We start from the raw sequence: 18,830 nt of genomic DNA, 5'->3' as shown, positions 1-18,830 counted from the left end.
TTGAAAGAATTTAGGGGAGGAAACTCATTCATTTAAAAGAACCAATTACTGGTAATTTCATTGTTCCTTTTCTACTGGAAAGGCAAACTAAAAGAAAATGAAATACGTCTCCTTCAACTTGCTTAATATAGGATTTTAATTTTTTTTAAACTGAAACAGTGACTTTTTATAGATGTGAAGTCATCATGGGAAAAATGTGTGTTTCTCCTCTAAGTTTTGATGCAAATATTGCAGAAACAGATTCACTTTGTCTTGGTTCACCCATCCCACAACAATAATGAATAATTCACTTTCAGTGACTCTCAGTCTCATATACATTCAAAAGCCTGCCAAGTCAGGCTACATCCACTTACCTAGGATTAAGTCTCATTGAATAAATTCTTACTTCTGAGAAGACATATATAAGATTGAGCTGTTAGTTTTGTCTTTGGTATTAAATTGATAGATTGGGATCTTCTGGTAGATTTCTGTGTGATCTGAAGTACGTCAGCAAGTATTTCAAGTTGTTTTGTGTCTCCCCACCCACATACTGTGTTATACTGCTGAAGTGAAGAAATTGGAGCACAGTAACTAGGAGACAGTTTCTGTATGGCAGGACTGTGACCTCAGTTCATTTCTGATATTTAGAATTCTTACTTTGTCTGTTGCACAGGACTATAGTTGGTGGATCTTGGATTCTAGTAACAAATTAGATAGCACAAATTTCCCCACCCTGATCTTAATTCAGATGCTCAAAGTGAAGAAGAACTCTTTCTTTTTTCTTTTCTTTATAAATATTCAAAATTTCACAGCTATGTGTATGTTTTTAATACAGTATTCCCCAACAACAATTTCTTTTTATAAAGCAAGGGTGATCCATTACAGTGTATTTTTGCAGCTGTTTAGTCAGAATAAGGGACATACCACGAGCAAATTCCAGAGGGGTATTCATGATGGTCTGTTGTAGTAAAGACACAAGCCTTGTATCATCTTAAAGACTAACAAGTTTATTGTGGCATGAGATATCATGGACTAAGCAAACTTCATTTTCTTATGTCAAAATAAAATCATAAATATTTATGATGGCATAAAGTCTTTTTTTAACATTTTAAACATATTAGCAGATGGCAAGCACCTTCAAAATCCTAATAATTAGATTTTGGATCAGGATGTGACTGTGAATTTGCATTTGATTTTTTTTTTTTAAAATAATTTTTATTGGGTTTTTACATTTTATAACAACAAACACACACACAAAGACAAAAACACACAAACACACAAATACAATTACATACCCTAATTTTCTTTACCCACTTTCATTGACTTCCCCCCACCCCCTCCTCTTACATCCCAGTTCCAAAATTAATTCAGCAAGTTCTTACCTAACCTCTTAAAGATATTCATATTGTTTTTAAAAATTAAATTCTTTTTGTTTATCTATATTCAACTTATCCAATTCTCTTATAATCATTAATTTCTTTTTTTTTTAAGGTCGATCTAACTTCCCCTCCACAAATTTTCCCTTTATTATATTAATTATAGGTCACATTGACCAAGTAAGACAAAACATAACATTTTATAGTTCTATTCTCTCCCCCTCCTGCCCCGGTTTCTGTCCCTTCCCAGACAAATGTCCAAAAAACAAACAAAAAATAGTTCTTAGCCCGGATTCCTCACGTCCGAGGCGTCTGATTCTCTATCAGTCCCTCTCTGCCAACTATGTTGGTAATCCTCTTTGTTGGTCCTAAGACCCCGAAGGAGTTCAGTCAGAGTCACATCATATTTTCTTTCATCCAGAATGTTAAAGAGTGTTTGCTGCGAAAGACCATCTAGTTTTCCATACTCAAGAGGAAAGTCCCAATCATGTTGCTTTATTCTTTTTAGTTTTAATATTCCAAGTACTCCAGGGACTTCTCTCTTCTTTCTCATCTTTCGCAGGTTTGTAATCCAAAGGTCTTCTTGCTCATACTCTAACAATGCAGATTCCTGGTTGATATTTTCCACTTGTAGTGTCTGAACTCCTTCTTTCTTCTCTGTCAATTCCAAAGGCATCTCTTCCTGCTCAGCTGCAGAGTTTTTATCATGCGTCTCCTTTGTGCATTCAGCAGAGTTGTTTGTTTCAGAATTCAAGGTCATAAAAACTTTACTCAGAGCCATACTCTGCTCCTGCAGGATTCCCACGAGAAAGAACATTTTTTCTATCTCCGCCAGTAATTTTCCCTCTGCAGCCATTGTAATGTCACTAATTCCCCCTAGGGGGCTTTCAGTTATTTAGTAGTCCTTTTCCAATAATCTGTTACTTTGTTATTATCAATACTTTGTTTCCAATCGCCTCAGTCCAAATGTATCAACTTTAATTCCAAGAGTTATTAAATAACAAAATTCTTTACTTTGTCCGCCCGTTTGACAGCTTCTTTGACAGCTGTCAAACTCCTTTCACTTCTTCCTCCGGCACCCAAATAGGACACTCCCGGGTTTTTTGGGGGGATTACACACAAAGTTCCAAAATTCCCTTTCCCTCCAGCACAAAATCTTCTTCTATCAAATTTGTGAAAAACTTTTAAATCATCAAAACAGTATTCATTCCGCCTTAATTCTCCGTTCCTTGCTTTAAATCGTCTATAAGTAGAGGGGGTGCGGACTTCCCTTTAACACATCCCCCGATCGTGCCGAATTCACAGGATAAAATTTTTAAAGTCCAAATTCCACTACTCACGGGTCCTTTGTTATCCAGTCCAAATTTTGGGAAGAAAGTCAGCGCTCTCCGGCCATGGCTTGCGGCTTCACTCCACTGAAGTAGCGGTCTACTCTCAGCACCACGCCACTCTCCGTACCCTCTCCGCAGCCTTTAAAAAGGCTCTTCGTGGGTCGGGGAGGGCGCTTAAGGTGCCCACCGAGTCACCAAGTCCGCAGGCTTCCGCGCCTGCGGTTTCTGAGGGTCCCCGTGTCGCCGGCACGGCAAGACCCGTCTTCAGTAGAACCGATTCCCTCCGGAGCTCGGAGGGAATCCGCCATTAGCCGTTCGCGCTAACCCGGAAGTGTGAATTTGCATTTGAATGGCAATGGCTTATCTACTTGTGTTATTCAAAGAGTTTTAGGTCCATTAGCAGAACTGAATTATGAAACTTATCTGCAAGGCAAGATAGAGGATTATGTATTGGCATTACATTGTTCATTCTTTTTGAGCAGACTGTACAGGTTAGGATTTGCTATTTAATTCTCAACAGCACTGGATGCTTTATTGAAAGGTCACTGAATTACTTGCATGAACATGCAGTGCAATCTTTTATATATTTCAAAATTCAATAAACAAATGTGGATGAAGGCAAGTAGATTACAGTGTATAAGCATGATGATGTTTGAAATAATCAAAATATTCCTAAAAAGGAAACCTCAACCCAAATGTTAAATGTCATGTGGGTTGGATAATAGAAATAGCAGCATGAAATGGATGAAAGGGTGTGGGAAATCTGCCACGGCATCATCTCTATGTTTGATTATTCTATGTGCAAGCAGAGAACTACATTGTTCTTTTGTGACCAGTAAGTTACTTTGGGATGAAGCAGCTATAATATAAAATCCCTCAGTGATACAGTGGACCCTGGTTTTCTCCTGGTTTTGCAAGTGAAATAGCAGACATGCATACCAACAAATTGAAAATCGGCAACCAATCATGCCTTTCCCCAATGGCTTTTGTAGTTTTAAAATAACCACATGACTGCCCGTATGGTTGTCCATTTATCATTGTCTGCTAATGCATAAAGAAAAGGAAAAGCTTTTTTAAATGGACAAAACTGTTCCAAGAATAAGGAGTGGGGACAGGTTTTCTGGGTGTCGTAGGAGGATCAAGCCTATCTATACCATGTACAGCTGCTTTCTGCTTGAAGCTAGAAGAACCCTTTCTACTCCCTCCCACCCAATCCCTCTAGTGAAGAGAACTGAATGTTTGGGTAGAGAACGCCAAAGATGTTTCCAGAGCAGCCCCACTGCTTTAGAAACATTCTTATAGGTGTGCGCACAGGGTGTGCCAGGTGAACCCAAGTATACTCTAATGTTGTATGGAGTGGCAACCCAGCTCCCTCAGCTGCCACAACCATATGTAGAAGGGAGGAGGATGGAAGAAGATAGGAGAGAAACACAGGCAGAATGGAAGGAATAGATCTGGAGTCTCTGCCTGCATCTGTCTATGGTGGTGAATGGGGCATGGGCCACAAGCTGAAATAATAAGAGTGGAGGAATGTGTCTGTATTTTTTAATTTTTATTTTTTATGTAAAGTTTAGTTGTTAATTTAAAAAATTAAGCTTTGTTTGATTAATTAAAAAAATGCCCTCTTTGATCATGCATTCAACCACTTTAAAAGAAAAAATCCCTGAGTGCACACCCTAATGAATATAAATGCTGATGGTATATATTTTTAGAAATAACTGTTGAAATACAGTACAGTACCAAGAATGTGAAACAGGAAGGTGGAGGAATGATCCAGGGGAAGGACTATCTATCTATCTATCTATCTATCTATCTATCTATCTATCTATCTATCTATCTATCTATAACAGTGGAAGAAAAACAAGACTGAAACAACCCCCTCCCCAATGTAGGGCAGCATGGGCGTAGCCCATGGGGAACTGCGCCCCCCATCAAGTGAAACAATAGAAATACTCAACTAACTGACCAATCACGTCGGTTCTGCCCCTCCCCCCACAAAAGTCCTGGGTACGTCCATGTATGCAAGTTAATATTCCAATCGCCCCCGCACACACATTCGGACCCGTTTGCAATATAAAGCCCCTTACTCTCTGAGTAGACGTGTAATAGGATTGTGCTGTTAAATGCTTTTCAACCCCAAAATAGTTTTCTGTTGCATTGCATTGTTCTTTAAGGATACTGTAGAGTCTGGGCATTTTGTAAACTGCTCCATCATATACCTGAAACATAGCTGACAACTTTTCCCCTTTCTTTCGAGGAATCCTATTCGAAAAAAGGGAAACGTTGACAGCTATGACCTGGAAACCGGTATATAGAGGTTAAAATAAGGAAGAAGTGCCTTCAGCATGGCGCAATTGCGGGGCCGGGCAGCGGTGGCGAGCGGGAGTGTGTTGAGGCAGTCAATACGGCAGCGCAATAAAAATCAAACTCGGAAAGTATTGGCAAGCGAAGGGCATATGCTTCCGCCGAGCGTCGTCTCGCGTCTGAGCATGCGCGCTTGCCGCCGCGCTTCATGTCCGTTTGCCCCTTCGCTCTGTGGCCTGCTTCGGGAGACTGGCGCATGCGTGCTGAAGAGGAAGCGATTCATCCCCACGGTTCCAGGAGCGGGACCCGGACCGGGTGCGGCCCCGCCGCTGGGGCGATGGGCTGAGCCTGAGCTGGGGAAGTCCGCAGTTGCCGGCGGGCAACGGGCGGCCAGGCGTCGGCGGCGTCGGCGTCTCCTCCTCGTCCTCCTGTCCGAGGATGGAGAGAGCCATGGAGCAGCTCAACCGCCTCACCAGGTCCCTGCGCCGCGCCCGCACCGTCGAGCTGCCCGAAGGTGAGCGGAGGGGGGCGGCAGGGGAGGGGGGGGGGCTTGGCGGAAGGCTGGGTGGAAGGCGGCGAGCGGGGACCTCGATGAGGGCTGGCAGCTTGGATAGGAGGAAGCATCCCCTGGGGAGAAGAGAAAGGACGAGGGGACACTTCCTCAGTCCAGGAGCCTCGAGGCTTTACGGGGCAAAAGTTGTGGCCTCTAGCCTCGGAGCCCTTTCCTCCTAATCCCGGGTGTACCCGTAGGGAGCCTACTCTCGCCGGCGTTGCTTCTTTAGGAGGGGGGTGCACTCTGTGCGTGCTCAGAGGCGCTCTGGCGACTGTTCCCGGGTTCCAGCCGGTGGGGATCTCTTGAGAGCGAGCCCAGAGCAGAGCTGGAAGCATGTGTGTGCGTGCGTGCGAGATGGATCTGTTTCCAGAGGGTTTCTCTTCGAGAGCGGCCGCAGTGTCGCTCCAAGAATCAGGGTTTCAACAGGGGATGTGTTTCTGCTGCCAGGTTTCAGGGCTAGTGGCACATGTGTGGTATATACAGTAAGGTTTTTGGGTCCGGTCCTTGCTGTTTTTTTCAGACGAGGGTGGACAGACTTCAGGCATGCCAGATCTGCTTGGTTTGCTTTTGTACTAGAAACCCAGGACCTACCAAACAGTTAGGCGCAGAAGACAAGCAGTTCTACGTAAAGAACAGAGTGCCTCTGAGCATATTCTGAACCTAGGAATTTTCTTTCCATATCAGAACTGGACTGAGTTTAGTCCTTTCACATACATTCCAACCCTAGTTTGTTTTCTTCATTTCAGTAGCCTAGTGAAAATGTGTTTTATTAATGCTGCTGGGAAACAGTGTTGTTAAAGGGCTTCCTAATCTGCCTACAAAGTACAGGTATAAGCATCATCCTAGCAACTGTGAGCAACTGTTTTCCAGGGCATGCAGGGAATAGGAGTATGTAAAGATGCAGTCTGGGTTTCTTCTAGTAATCAATATTTGTATGACTATTGACAAAAATCATGCTGATGTGTTCTATGAGTTACAAGCTTGAGTAATGGTCAGGTGGTGGTATGGGATGTTAGAAGGCAAGTGAAAGGTGGAATTAAGAGTAGAATATTTTGCTAAGTTTGTACCTCCATATGTGACATAATTATAATTTAATTTCTACACAGATAACGAAACTGCTGTTTACACTTTAATGCCAATGGTAATGGCTGACCAACATAGGTGAGTCTTCATATCTAAACAGTGGATCTACAGTAGTACCATTTTTTTATAGTGTGGTACATTTGTTTCATTTTGAAATCAGGTCAGGTTTTTTTTTGCCCTAATAGTACCAGGCCTGAAACTTACTGTTTTTCATGAGCAAGCATAAACAAGCTGGATGAAAGGCTTTTTGGCCAAGCTGAGTTCAGAAGAAACACACATGTTAAATCAACTGTGTTTCTCTAGTGATATTTCTCCCAAAGCAGAGCAATTCTTTATTAGTAACTACACACACGGGGTCAGTGTATAGCCCTTGCCCAATTCCCTACTACAGGATACAATTTACACAAGGATGATTCGAACTCATTTCCAAATAATAAGTACCTATTCGATTTGAGGGAGAAGAAAGAAATTGAAGAAGAAAGAGGAAACTAAATTAGAAATAATAATTTTTTTGTGAATACTTATGTTGTACTAATTGACTCACTTTTTTAGGATTGATGTTTAAACTTCAGAGGCTTAACAGGTAATGCATTCAATAGTGACATGAAAATAGATTGTTTTCTTTTTAGAAAGTCAATTTACCTAATTTCTATGTGCAGCTATGGGAGCATAAATTCTCTTGAAGTATTTCTACTGAAGCTACAGTGGTGCCTCGCAAGACGAAATTAATTCGTTCCGCAAGTCTCTTCGTCTTGCGAGTTTTTCGTCTTGCGATGCACGGTTTTCCATAGGAATGCATTGAAAATCAATTAATGCGTTCCTATGGAAACCGCCTTCCCCCGACCTCTTCTGGCGGGCGGCATTTTAAAATCGCCCAGGACAGCGGAGGACTTCTCCGCTGTCCGGGCGATTTAAAAGCCCCTGGGAAGGCAAGCAGGGGGGACAAAGACTTTTGCCCCCCGCCTGCCTTCAGAAGAGGTCCAGGACAGGCTTCGCGGACCTCTCCGCAAGCAGCGGGAGCGCTCCTTGCGGAGAGTTGCCAGCGCGCCCAGGCTTCGCGGCCCCGCCGCCCGGCTTCGGGACATCCTTCCGAAGCCCGGCGGCGGGAGGAGGTGTCCCCGCCCCGCCGCCAGGCTTCGGAGGAGGTCCGAGGACAGCGGGGAAGACGAGCTGCGCTTCCCCACTGTCCCGGAGATTTCCCTATGGGCTGTCGTCTTGCGAAGCAAGCCCATAGGGAAATTCGTCTTGCGAAGCGCCTCCAAAACGGAAAACCCTTTCGTCTAGCGGGTTTTCCGTCTTGCGAGGCGTTCGTCTTGCGGGGCACCACTGTATTTGAATTTGGCTGGGTACCTGTGTTTATATTGTGTAGCAGGTTGGAGTTTCTGTTTTCTTCTTCAGTGACGTGGCACACACAGCAGACATCTGCCCGCTATTACGAGTAGTTGAAAACACAGATATTTTGCTAAATAAAATGAACTTTTTGCTTTAGATCTGTTTCAGAGTTGCTGTCAAATTCGAAGTTTGATGTCAATTATGCATTTGGACGTGTGAAGAGGAGCTTGCTTCATATTGCAGCTAAGTAAGCAACTTTCCAAAGCCCGGGGAATGTTACAGTGTAAAAGGCAGATTTACATTAGTTTTCTAGATTGCTGTTTCTTGCTTTCAGTTTATTACTATTTTTGCCTGTCATGTTGAATGTGCTTGGCTTGGCAGTAATGGTGCATATAAAACATAAGAAAGAACCCTGTTGTTGCCATAACAAATGCTTATCTAGTACAGCACTTTGTGATCCCAGCAGCTGGTATTCAGGACTAATCCAGCTATCATTCCTAGTAGCTATAGATGGTGTTACCGTCCATGGATTTGTCTAATCCCTAAAACCACAGAGCCTAGGACTTTCCAATCAGAAGGTCAGCGGTTCGAATTCCCGCGATGGGGTGAGCTCCCGTTGCTCAGTCCCTGCTCCTGCCAACCTAGCAGTTCGAAAGCACGTCAAAGTGCAAGTAGATAAATAGGTACTGCTCCGGCGGGAAGGTAAACGCTGTTTCCATGCGCTGCTCTGGTTCACCAGAAGCGGCTTAGTCATGCTGGCCACATGATTCGGAAGCTGTACGCCGGCTCCCTCGGCCAGTAAAGCAAGATGAGCGCCGCAACCCCAGAGTTGTCCACGACTGGACCTAACAGCCAGGGGTCCCTTTACCTTTAAGTTGGAGGCTACAGTGTGTGGTTCATCTTTTCCACTATATAGATTAGTTTTCCCCAACTTGGTGCTCTCCAGACAGTTTTGGACTATGGTCATTGATTAGAGATTATGGGAGTTGGGCTATAATTCCCATCATCCCTCACCATTGGCCATGCTGACTGCGGTAGATGGGAATTGTAGTTCAACCTTGGCAGGGCCACAGGTTAACATTGATTCTGCTTTACATAATGCTGTTTGTATTGGAAGTTATCTTTTTCTAGTCAAGCTGCTTTAACCTTTTGTTAAAACCTTTCTAACCTCTTTCCACAGCTGTGGATCAGTTGAATGCCTAGTTCTGCTGTTAAAGAAAGGTGCAAACCCTAACTATCAAGATATTTCAGGGTGCACGTCGCTTCATTTGGCTGCTAGAAATGGGTAAGAGATGCAGCTTTTTACATTTAGCTTTTTATTCCTAAATTGAATAGTCTTTCAATAATAGTAGTTCTTCTGTTGTACAGAAACTCTGTAGCCAAGCAAAAGCCACATTTGTTTCATTGCTCCACAGACTGAATTGGGAGTCACAAGTGGCTTTTGTGGCTATGAGTGCTTATGCCCAGCTATGGTTAGCTGTTTGGACCAGGAGAGCCTGGTCTTAGTTGTTTATGCTCTAGTTATCTTTTGCCCTGATATACATTTAATAAACAACATAAGTTCAGTTTGTGTAATTTTTTTTTTTAAATGAAAAGAATAATGAAAGTCAGGTCTCCAGGTACACAGACCACCCTACGGAATGCCTAGCTTGCAAAATATGTAATTTGCTTTTTAAGGGGGCAGTCGCTAATCATGCCATGTGCAATAAATTTCCAGCCCTAAGAAACTAGGGAGGAAGCTGAGGAAGTCTTGTTTTATTGGGCTTGTGGCCAATATGTAATTTGTTTTCCGCACAGCCAGAAGAAATGTATGAGCAAGCTGCTAGAGTACAGCGCTGATGTCAACATTTGTAATAATGAGGGCCTGACAGCAGTAAGTCGTGCAATTTTGTTCCTATTACCCTTCACTTAAATATTGCCATTCTATGATCATCCCTAAACTTGCTTATTTCACTGCTTGACCTTCTTCCGATAATCAAGAAATGTAATGAGCTGTACTTACAGTCCTTGGTAGTTAATGGAAATAATACATCTTGTGTTCTGAAAATTGTATTTCTGGCTGATGATGCTGAATTGCTGTTTAATCTGTAAAATATGTTCATGTGCGCCGGGTTGTACTATTTAAAAATGCAGCCTTCTGCAGTGACTTCTTACTGTAAAGATTTGACTTGGCATGTGATGTGAAACTAATGTCATAATATACATTGATGCATGGACTGGTGCAGCAATTTCCCCCCATCCATTATGCTCAAAATTTTGTGCTGTTTTGTTTTTTAGATCACCACCACCAAATCCTTAGTCTTTTACCTTATTTGAAGTAAAATACAACTATGAGAGATTAATAATGGTTTCGCCATGAACACTTGAGCTGGGAATCAGACTGACTGTTGTTTGCAGGTGCTCTGAGTGCCTTAAGACAGTGGCCCCCAAACAAGCCACTGGCCACCAGAGGGAAGTGCCTGTGAGGAGGGGAGTGCCAGCTTAACTGCTACTGGGCAAAGGCTCTTGAAGGGGCTTTGCCCAATGGTGCTTGGGCAAGAAGTTTCTCTGTGTGACTTCTCTATTACACTGCCCCCTCGTCTTCAACAGCAGTCTCTCTTGGCAGAATCCAGGAGAGAGTGGCGGAGAGGATGGGGGGAGCAGTGGATTGGCAGAATCTTCTGGTCCCAATAAGCAGTAACACCACTGTAAGCAACAGTGCAGTGCTCAACCTCCTGCATTGTGACTACAAGCGAGCCTCTCCCACTGTCCCTTTCTGGTCTGGAGCTGGAAAGGTTGATGGCTGGGCCTTTTCCTGGTCTGGCTGCCAAGCTGCAGCCTTCCTCCCGATCTTGGAACTGCAGAGGTGGCGGGGATAACTGTTGCAATGATTTCCATCCAACTCTGCAGCTTTAAAGTTGGGTAAAGTTTGCTCATCATTCTCCCCTGCCTTAGCACTGTTAAGGAATAGAATAGGCATGCTGCTGAATATTAGTTTCCTTGGGTGGGGTAGCAAGCATTGTTGGAACAGCTGGGCTAGGTAGATGTTTGGTTTAACCAGCAAGGACTCTGTATAAAGACAGACAAGGGCAACTGCAGAAGTTGGATGTCATTAAACTCTTGCTATTCATTCTAGATGAAAAGAGTTTGCAATGTGAGTATGGGCATTCAAAGAGCCTGTGTGGCATACTGGATAGCGTGTTGGACTTGGGAGAAGCTCACTTGAAGCTCACTAGGCCAGTGATCTTAGGCTAGTCACTGTGCCAGCCTAACCTAACTCATGTTACTGAAGTGTTCATAAAATATTGTTGCTTGTGTAGAGAATACCATGTACAGCAGGTTTGGAGAAAGGTGGGATATAAATTTAAGGTAATTTAAAAAACCACCCCATAGTGTTCCTGGAGTATCCCCTCTTTCATAAGGTATGTCTTAGATTGCAACCCTCTGCATGCATGCTGGAATCTGGATGTCCTGTGTTTCTGGTATATTCGTTTTCCTAAAGGAAGAGGAAAATGTGTTCCTTGCCTGGTGCAGGTTTCTGTGAGTCCCTCTTTCTTGCATTGTTGGAAATTTCAAGTTATTCAGAGTGCTTGTTTATTCAGCACTTGTGAATATTAAGCCATTGATTGGCACCTAAATCCCTTTTATAGGATTGCAAATAACATTAATACTAATATTTCCCTTTCCCTCAAATTTCATTATTTAGATTTATTGAATTTACTTGCTGAATGTATTTCTCTCCCTGGTCGGCGTTTGGTTTTGTTTTTCGTATCCAGATCCATTGGCTTGCTGTGAATGGGCGGACAGAATTGCTTCACGATCTTGTACAGCATGTTACCAATGTAGATGTTGAAGATGCGATGGGGCAGACAGCGCTTCATGTGGCTTGCCAAAATGGCCACAAGACGGTAGGCTAATGAGCAAAACTTACAGTTTTAAGGGCTTGCAATGTAAGTATTTTGTGGCAAAGAGGCCCATTAACAGGAAACATCAGGTGTTTGGACTCTCAACTGATGGTGCTCCTAAGGAATTGCTTGTTCTTGTAGTTCTTTCACTTCTGCTTAGAAACGGCTTTATAGTGCAGCTGATTCCGTAGAAGGCTAATGAGTTACTTAGGAGATGACATATTTTTCTGCAGCGTTGTTTCATGAACGCTTTTTACAAAAGTTAATTAATTGGGACCAGTCTAATAATTAGGAATACATAGTTTATTTTAATAGGCTTTGGTTGGAAACTAGATTTATACACATACTTAATGACGTATTCTACAAGGGCCCAAATTCAGTTGGGTGAAATTCAGTTGTTAATTCAGAATTGGTCCCCTTGAAATTAGTGAATAATAAATCTCTGCTGTTAAACTTGAAAATGTAGGTGGGAGACAAATTAAATCTGTAAGCTTAACTATTTTTTTAAAAAATATGCCGCTGTAAATGATATTTTTTCTGCTTTTTTTGGGGGGGGGGTAACTTAAAGAAGTAACAGTACAATCCTAGATGTGTATACTTGGAAGTAAGTTGCACTGAATTCCCCGGGGCTTAATCCTAAATAAATGAGATAGGAATACAGCTCAATAGTGCATATTTGTAGATTAACTTCATTCAGTTTTTTTTTTCTTTCCAAAAGACAGTTCAATGTCTTCTGGATAGCGGTGCAGATATAAACAGGCCCAACGTTTCAGGAGCAACTCCACTCTACTTTGCTTGCAGGTATGATTTGTTTTTGTTTTTAAATTATTTTATTAAATGTTGGAAGTTCATAATATCTGAGGAAATCAGGGGAATGTTGACTTAGGTTTGCAAAATCTGTTCTTCACCATGAGGATCACTGAGTAACCTTGCATTAATCACTCTCTTGGCCTTCTTGAACCTGTTAATCTTGGTACTGAATCAGGCTGGTGGCACACATAGCCTGGTAGTGGATGCTCTGACTAACGCAGAGGTCTTTCCTGGCCTTGCTAACAGAGGTTCTTTCAAATGCAGATGCCACAGTTTGCTGCTGGGACCTTGTACATGCCAACCAGGTGCTCTGCCACTGAGTTAACTGAACTATGGTTCTTCTTGGCTGGAGCTTAATTTTTTATTTAATGCCATAATCAAAGTATGATGTAGACCATGGGTAGGCAAACTAAGGGCCGCGGGCCGGATCAGGCCCAATTGCCTTCTGGATCCTGCCTGTGGACGGTCTGGGGATTACCAGCACACGCGTTCTTTCCCTCTCCCTCCCTCTCCCTCACACAGCGGCGGTGGCACCTCCTCCCTCCCTCCTCCTGGCTTCTCCCCGCCCTGCCTAGAGGAGAAAGGGGGCTGGGCTTTGTTGGTGCCACCAGCAGCAGCACTTGAGCGGCTGCCATTTTAAGCAGCCCCTCTCCGGAGCCCTTTTGTGAGCCGCTCATCATCCCTCCGCTGCTGCCAGCCCCTGCCGCTTGCAAGACACAGGTACACAGACACCGGGGCTCATGGTGCTCTTGCATCATCCCCCCCCCAAAAAAAAATATAGTCCGGCCACCACAAGGTTTGAGGGACAGTGGACCAGCCCCCTGCTGGAAAAGTTTGCTGACCGCTGATGTAGACCATTACACTGTACTGAGGATTTATAAATATTATATAAACATTGAATCAGCACTCACTCAGTGTTTTGCATTGTATTCTCTTCAAATGTATTAAACTTCTTAGGGGGGTGCATGGGTGGAATATGGGATCTTCTTTCCCTCAGTTCAAGGTTTAAACATCCCAAAAAAATCATATCTAGGACGTCTTGAAGCCTTATGTTTTCTTCTTTTGAAAATGTTTATTTCCCCCTCCTTTTGGTTGTAAGCACCATTTATATTTGAAAGCTAGACAGAATTTATAAACACCTTGCTTCTATTTGCTGATCCAAACAATTCCCTTGCTGCTTCTGATTTATATTTAGAAAATCTTGAATACCCTTCAGTCAAGTGCCCTTAATACTTCTTTCATTTTTGAAATATTGCGTGGATTCAGGAAGGAAGGCTAATAGAACATGCACTGAATGAATCTTATAACTTCTTTATGATTTATTTAGCCACGGCCAAAGAGACACTGCACAGATCCTTTTGCTGAGAGGGGCCAAATATTTGCCAGACAAAAACGGGGTCACACCACTTGATCTCTGTGTACAGGTACAAATTTGCTTCAGGTTTACATATCTTGCTTAAAACTACTGTTGAGTGCCATTGTAACCTTTTCCTGTTAGTTGGAGGGTGTTGTTGGAAGGTGGTGGTGTAAGTGGCTGTTGTTTCCTGTTTCTGTGCAACGGTAAAAATTATGTCTCTTCTCCGCTTTCCCCTTTGCCCAAGCAGAATGTGTAGGTTTCTGATGCAAGAGGAGCATATTCATTGTACCACAGGGAGATGCATGACTTGCCCTCCATGTATTTGTTTGGGCCTGGAAACATGGAAAGAGGATTCATGAGTCACTTGTGCGTCATGTGTTAGTTCCACATCCTAATATACAAAGCCCTAATTAGATTAAATGCCTCCAGTTAGAGGCTTCTGTGTTCTGTGCAGCACCTGTGATATTACTGAAGCTAAGCAGATGTTAAATTCTTATGAAGTAACGCTTAGAACTCAAATCTGAATGCCGGGAGTAATTGTGTGCAGAGTTCTGCCTTGAATGATATTTCATTTAATCCTAGTCAATGAAATAAATGATCACATGGAACTCAGGCCCCCCCATCAATGCTGAATTCAGCCATTAATGTATTCATTAAAAAATGCCACACTGGAGTTTTAAGTCCAACATTTTATATTAATTAAGCTTTTTATTATTTTAAGGCATTTATACTGCTTTACATATACACAATATCCAAAGTAGTGTACAGTCGTACCCCGGAAGTCGGAACAGAATCCCTTCCACTTCCAAAACATTCGGAAACCAAAGCATGGCCTGCAAAATTAGTTCACAAACCGGAACAGTCACTTCCGGATTTGTGGCATTCAGGAGCCAAAACGTTCAAGAACTAAGCTGTTTGAAAACCAAGGTACGACTTTATAGCACTGTTAAGATGTAGCATAATCAGTAAAATTATGTAAAATCTTAGGACAACCACAATCACCATAGTAATCACAATAAAACAAAATCTTCAGTATCCTCTAGTTGGCAAATGTCTGTTTCAACAAGCATTTTTTTAGCATGTGTAGAAAACATAGACATCACCTGCCATATCTCCTTAGGAAGGCTGCTCCACATTTTCTTGGTGTTCTGGAGATGAATTTCTAAGTGTTGTGGTATCACCAAGAGAGTCACACCTGCTTATCTCAGTGCACAAGCAGGTCTATAAGTAAGGTGTGTTTTCTTTGGGGAGCCAAGTTGTTTAGTTTTCACAATAGAAAGTTCTATAAGGTCCAGATTCAAAGCCAGTTTACACAGTAATTTGGAGTAGAAGTTCTTTATGTGGTAGGAAACAAGCACAAATTGTGCTAATGGGTCCTTGCCTCCTCTTCCCTAAATACATTATTTGATCTGAGCCTCTATATTCTCTCACACAAATGGACTTCCCTAACTTAAGAGTTGAAAAGGGAAGCTTCAGTATTGAGAGATGAGTTAGAACACTTACCCCTATTTTTCACTGCTATTGGTTTTTTTAATTGATCTTGCTTCCTAGTAGCATACCCCTTTAAAATTGTATCTATGTTTGTGTTTCATTTAATGCTCGATGTATTTCAGTTACGCCATTTCCTGAAGGATATGATTTCAATTATTGCTTAAATAAAAATCCTCTCTTTTTCAGGGTGGCTATGGAGAGACTTGCGAAATCCTGATACAGCATCATCCTAGACTTTTCCAAACAATTATTCAAATGACACAGAATGAAGAACTCAGAGAAAACATGGTGAATTCAGTTATCTTCTGATGTTTAGTCTCCAACCCAATGTGTTAATCAGTTAGGTTTTGCAAATTACAGCAGTTTTTTTTATTTAAAAAAAGTTTTATTGGTTTTTAAACAAATACAAAAGCAAGAACTATTACCCACTTACCCAGCATTACATCTAATAGTGTTTGCTCTATCCGTTGACGTTAGACATAAGCTTACAGAGTCAGTGTTCAAACATAATACTTATCGTAACCTCTCCACCAGGAAGATTGAGCAGTTGGTATAACAAGGTCTTGATTTTGGTTGTTAACATAGTTAAAGAAAGAGGTCCACATTTCTTGGAAGTTGTCTCTTTTAGTTATGCATTTAATAGCCCTCGTGTGTCTGGTGAGATGCTCAAACATTGCCACATCCCATATATTACTTTAAAAACTATAGCAGTTTGGTGATAGCCCTACTTGTGTTAGAAATTATTGGTTGACATTGGTTGGTTGGTTTAACATTTTAAATTACTGTCTGGTGTGATCAAAAATTTTGTGACTGTTCCCCCCCCTTCTGTATCTAGTTACGGCAAGTCCTAGAACACTTATCTCAGCAGAATGAAAACCAGTACCTTAAAATTTTGACTAGTCTTGCTGAGGTGGCTACAACAAATGGTCACAAACTACTCAGGTAAGTTGGGCCCTCACCACAAATAATTTATTCTCTTAGGTTTCCTCTGTGTGTGTGTGTGTGTGTGTGTGTGTGTGTGTGGTTTTTCTCCTGCGATGGAATATATCCCACCAAAGCACATTTACTTAAACATAGGTTGAAAGGTGCTGACAAACTTGCTTAACCTTCTTAAGTCTTTGCTGCTGTCAGCCAGAAGAAACAAAGCAGGCCGGCCAAATGTGCAACTACATTGGTGGCATTTGTGTACGTGGATACGTAAGATGTACCGTTTCTGCCTGTGTCACTCCCCCTGCCCCATGGTCATTTGGAAAGGGAAAATAGTATGCCAATTGATTGGGTGCCCTGCTCCCATGACCTAAATTCCCTGTTTATAAAATGCGGAGTTGAGGGAACAAAACAAGACGTCTAAACAATTGATAGGCTGAAGAGCAGAACTGTGGTGCTTTGCCAGTGGAGAATTGATGGGTCTGTGGCTGTAGCTATTTTGAAGATTTTGATTTGGGTCATAAGGAAGTCTCTCCGTTATATTGAAGCATTTCGTGGCTTGTGCTTTCCAGCTTGTCAAGTAATTATGAAGCTCAAATGAAGAGCCTGCTGAGAATCGTGAGGATATTTTGTCATGTCTTTCGACTTGGGCCATCCACTCCCAATAATGGAAATGACATGGGGTACAATGGAAATAAAACTCCAAGAAGCCAAGTGTTCAAGGTCAGAAAAGTAGTTGACGTTATTAGGAAGATAGACCTTAAAGAGATGAATTTCACAAAGCATGCATTCATTAATCAGGCATCTCATGAGGAGGACGTAAGTTTATTGAAACCCATTTTAAGTTGGGACCACTTGCTTTTTCTTTATAATCAATGCTTAGCTTAACTGATTGCCATAGATTTCAAAATGTTTCTCATTTTATTTCCCTCGAGATCATCCTGTGTAGCATGAAACAGTGTCCTAAAAATTGCATATCCCAGTCCTAATTGTATAAATATCATTGCTTCTGCTGAAGTGTGATCGATATGATACCCATAGCTGTCAACTTACAGATTTGAAAATAAGGGACCAGCGGCCTCGAAAATAAGGGATCAGCAGCCAAAATAAGAGATTTTGCTTACCCGGCTCCTCACGGTGCACCCCTGAGGGGGAAAAGGGAGAGACGGACACGGGGCAGCTCGTGCACGCTCTCTCTCGCGCGGCGGAGGACCCCAAGCCGCTGCTTCCCTCCCGAGCTGGGCGAGCTTGAAACCCGGGAAAATTAAGGGACATCATGAATAAGGGACAGCAGCGGGACACGGCACTGGGATAAGGGAGTTTCCTGCCAAATAAGGGACGGTTGACAGCTATGATGATAGCCTTACTTTAGGAAACACTTGGAATTTTGTGTGCTTGGTTTTTCTGAAAACCCCTCATGTGTTTATAGAGAGACTGAACAAGTGGGTCTACTGAGGTCGAGACCTTGTTGCTAAACTGTAGACCTTTTTAGTTATGGATCTCTTTTTCCTCTTTTCATAAAATCTAAGGTCATTTTCTTGCACATGTATGAGTGGAAGGAGAGCTGCTTTTCTTTGCTGCCTCTGAGAAATGTGAGGGTACCACAACCACATGGACAATCTTTATCACAAGAGTTTTCTTACTCAAAAGGCTTCAAATACTGTCCCCATATTTGCTATGGTGGAAGTCAATCCTCTTTTTGCCCTTTTCCCTGTTATATTTAGTGACACATAAGATACAAGTATGGCAACTGCAATATTTCTTCATACAACCGTTAATATGGATATAATTATAGGCCTCTAAAACCAGTTGCCAAATTTGTCTATGGGGACTACACAGTTTTTGAGCACACTCAAAACATATGAACTGCTATGTTAGTTAGTATTTCATAGGAATAAGCTTATCATTGGGTCAGCAAGACTCATGGGTAGCAGATTATCTTGTCCGTGATTTTAAAATCTTAGGGGGGGGGGGAGAGAAAAAACCAGCAAGGGAGGGAGAAAGTAAATGTAAAAAGTTACACCGTGCAAAACTATAGGAAAACAAGAGGAATAGGCAAAAATAACTTTCTCCTAGAAACACAAATGGATAGGAATTCAATAAAAAATCTTCTTTTCACATTAAAAAATAGACTTTTGTTTAGGAGTGAATACCTAAGAAATCTGAAGTATATAAGGCATGCTTATTGGAAGCTTACATTTCCCTCTAAATCTTTAAAGTAACATTTTCTGAAATTTTGCTCTGGCATTTTTTCTGCAAAACCTCAAGCCTATTCACAGAAAAAGGGAAATATTTAAAGTGGTAGGAGTTTGTCTTGATCACTTCTTACCTTGTCCTAACTTTAAGTTCTGGTCTGTGGTCTATTCAAGGCTATGCCTGGATTCTGATTGTCATTTGGTGCAG

General features: G+C 42.1%; 1 protein-coding gene across 3 annotated transcripts in view; it reads left to right on the top strand.

Moving 5' to 3' along the window:
• Positions 1–5,264: 5,264 nt before the first annotated feature.
• HACE1 (HECT domain and ankyrin repeat containing E3 ubiquitin protein ligase 1) overlaps positions 5,265–18,830 on the top strand; it is a 37,670-nt gene continuing 24,104 nt past the window's right edge. The window contains exons 1-11 of one of the 3 annotated variants that reach the window (XM_081856936.1): positions 5,265–5,504; positions 6,650–6,704; positions 8,116–8,205; positions 9,139–9,243; positions 9,756–9,831; positions 11,714–11,845; positions 12,561–12,643; positions 13,980–14,076; positions 15,687–15,788; positions 16,336–16,442; positions 17,000–17,246. In XM_081856936.1, the coding sequence (XP_081713062.1) occupies positions 5,429–5,504; positions 6,650–6,704; positions 8,116–8,205; positions 9,139–9,243; positions 9,756–9,831; positions 11,714–11,845; positions 12,561–12,643; positions 13,980–14,076; positions 15,687–15,788; positions 16,336–16,442; positions 17,000–17,246 (1,170 nt within the window). In that variant the 5' untranslated portion in view covers positions 5,265–5,428. The remainder of the gene's footprint in view (positions 5,505–6,649; positions 6,705–8,115; positions 8,206–9,138; positions 9,244–9,755; positions 9,832–11,713; positions 11,846–12,560; positions 12,644–13,979; positions 14,077–15,686; positions 15,789–16,335; positions 16,443–16,999; positions 17,247–18,830) is intronic. The other 2 variants (XM_081856937.1, XM_081856938.1) reach the window with 2 other exon arrangements.

Source organism: Podarcis erhardii (assembly GCF_964252035.2).
Source record: "Podarcis erhardii genome assembly, chromosome: 3".
NCBI classification, from domain to species: Eukaryota; Metazoa; Chordata; class Lepidosauria; order Squamata; family Lacertidae; genus Podarcis; species Podarcis erhardii.
Note: the sequence above shows the minus strand (reverse complement) of the source record. Positions and strands in the feature narration are given on the sequence as shown.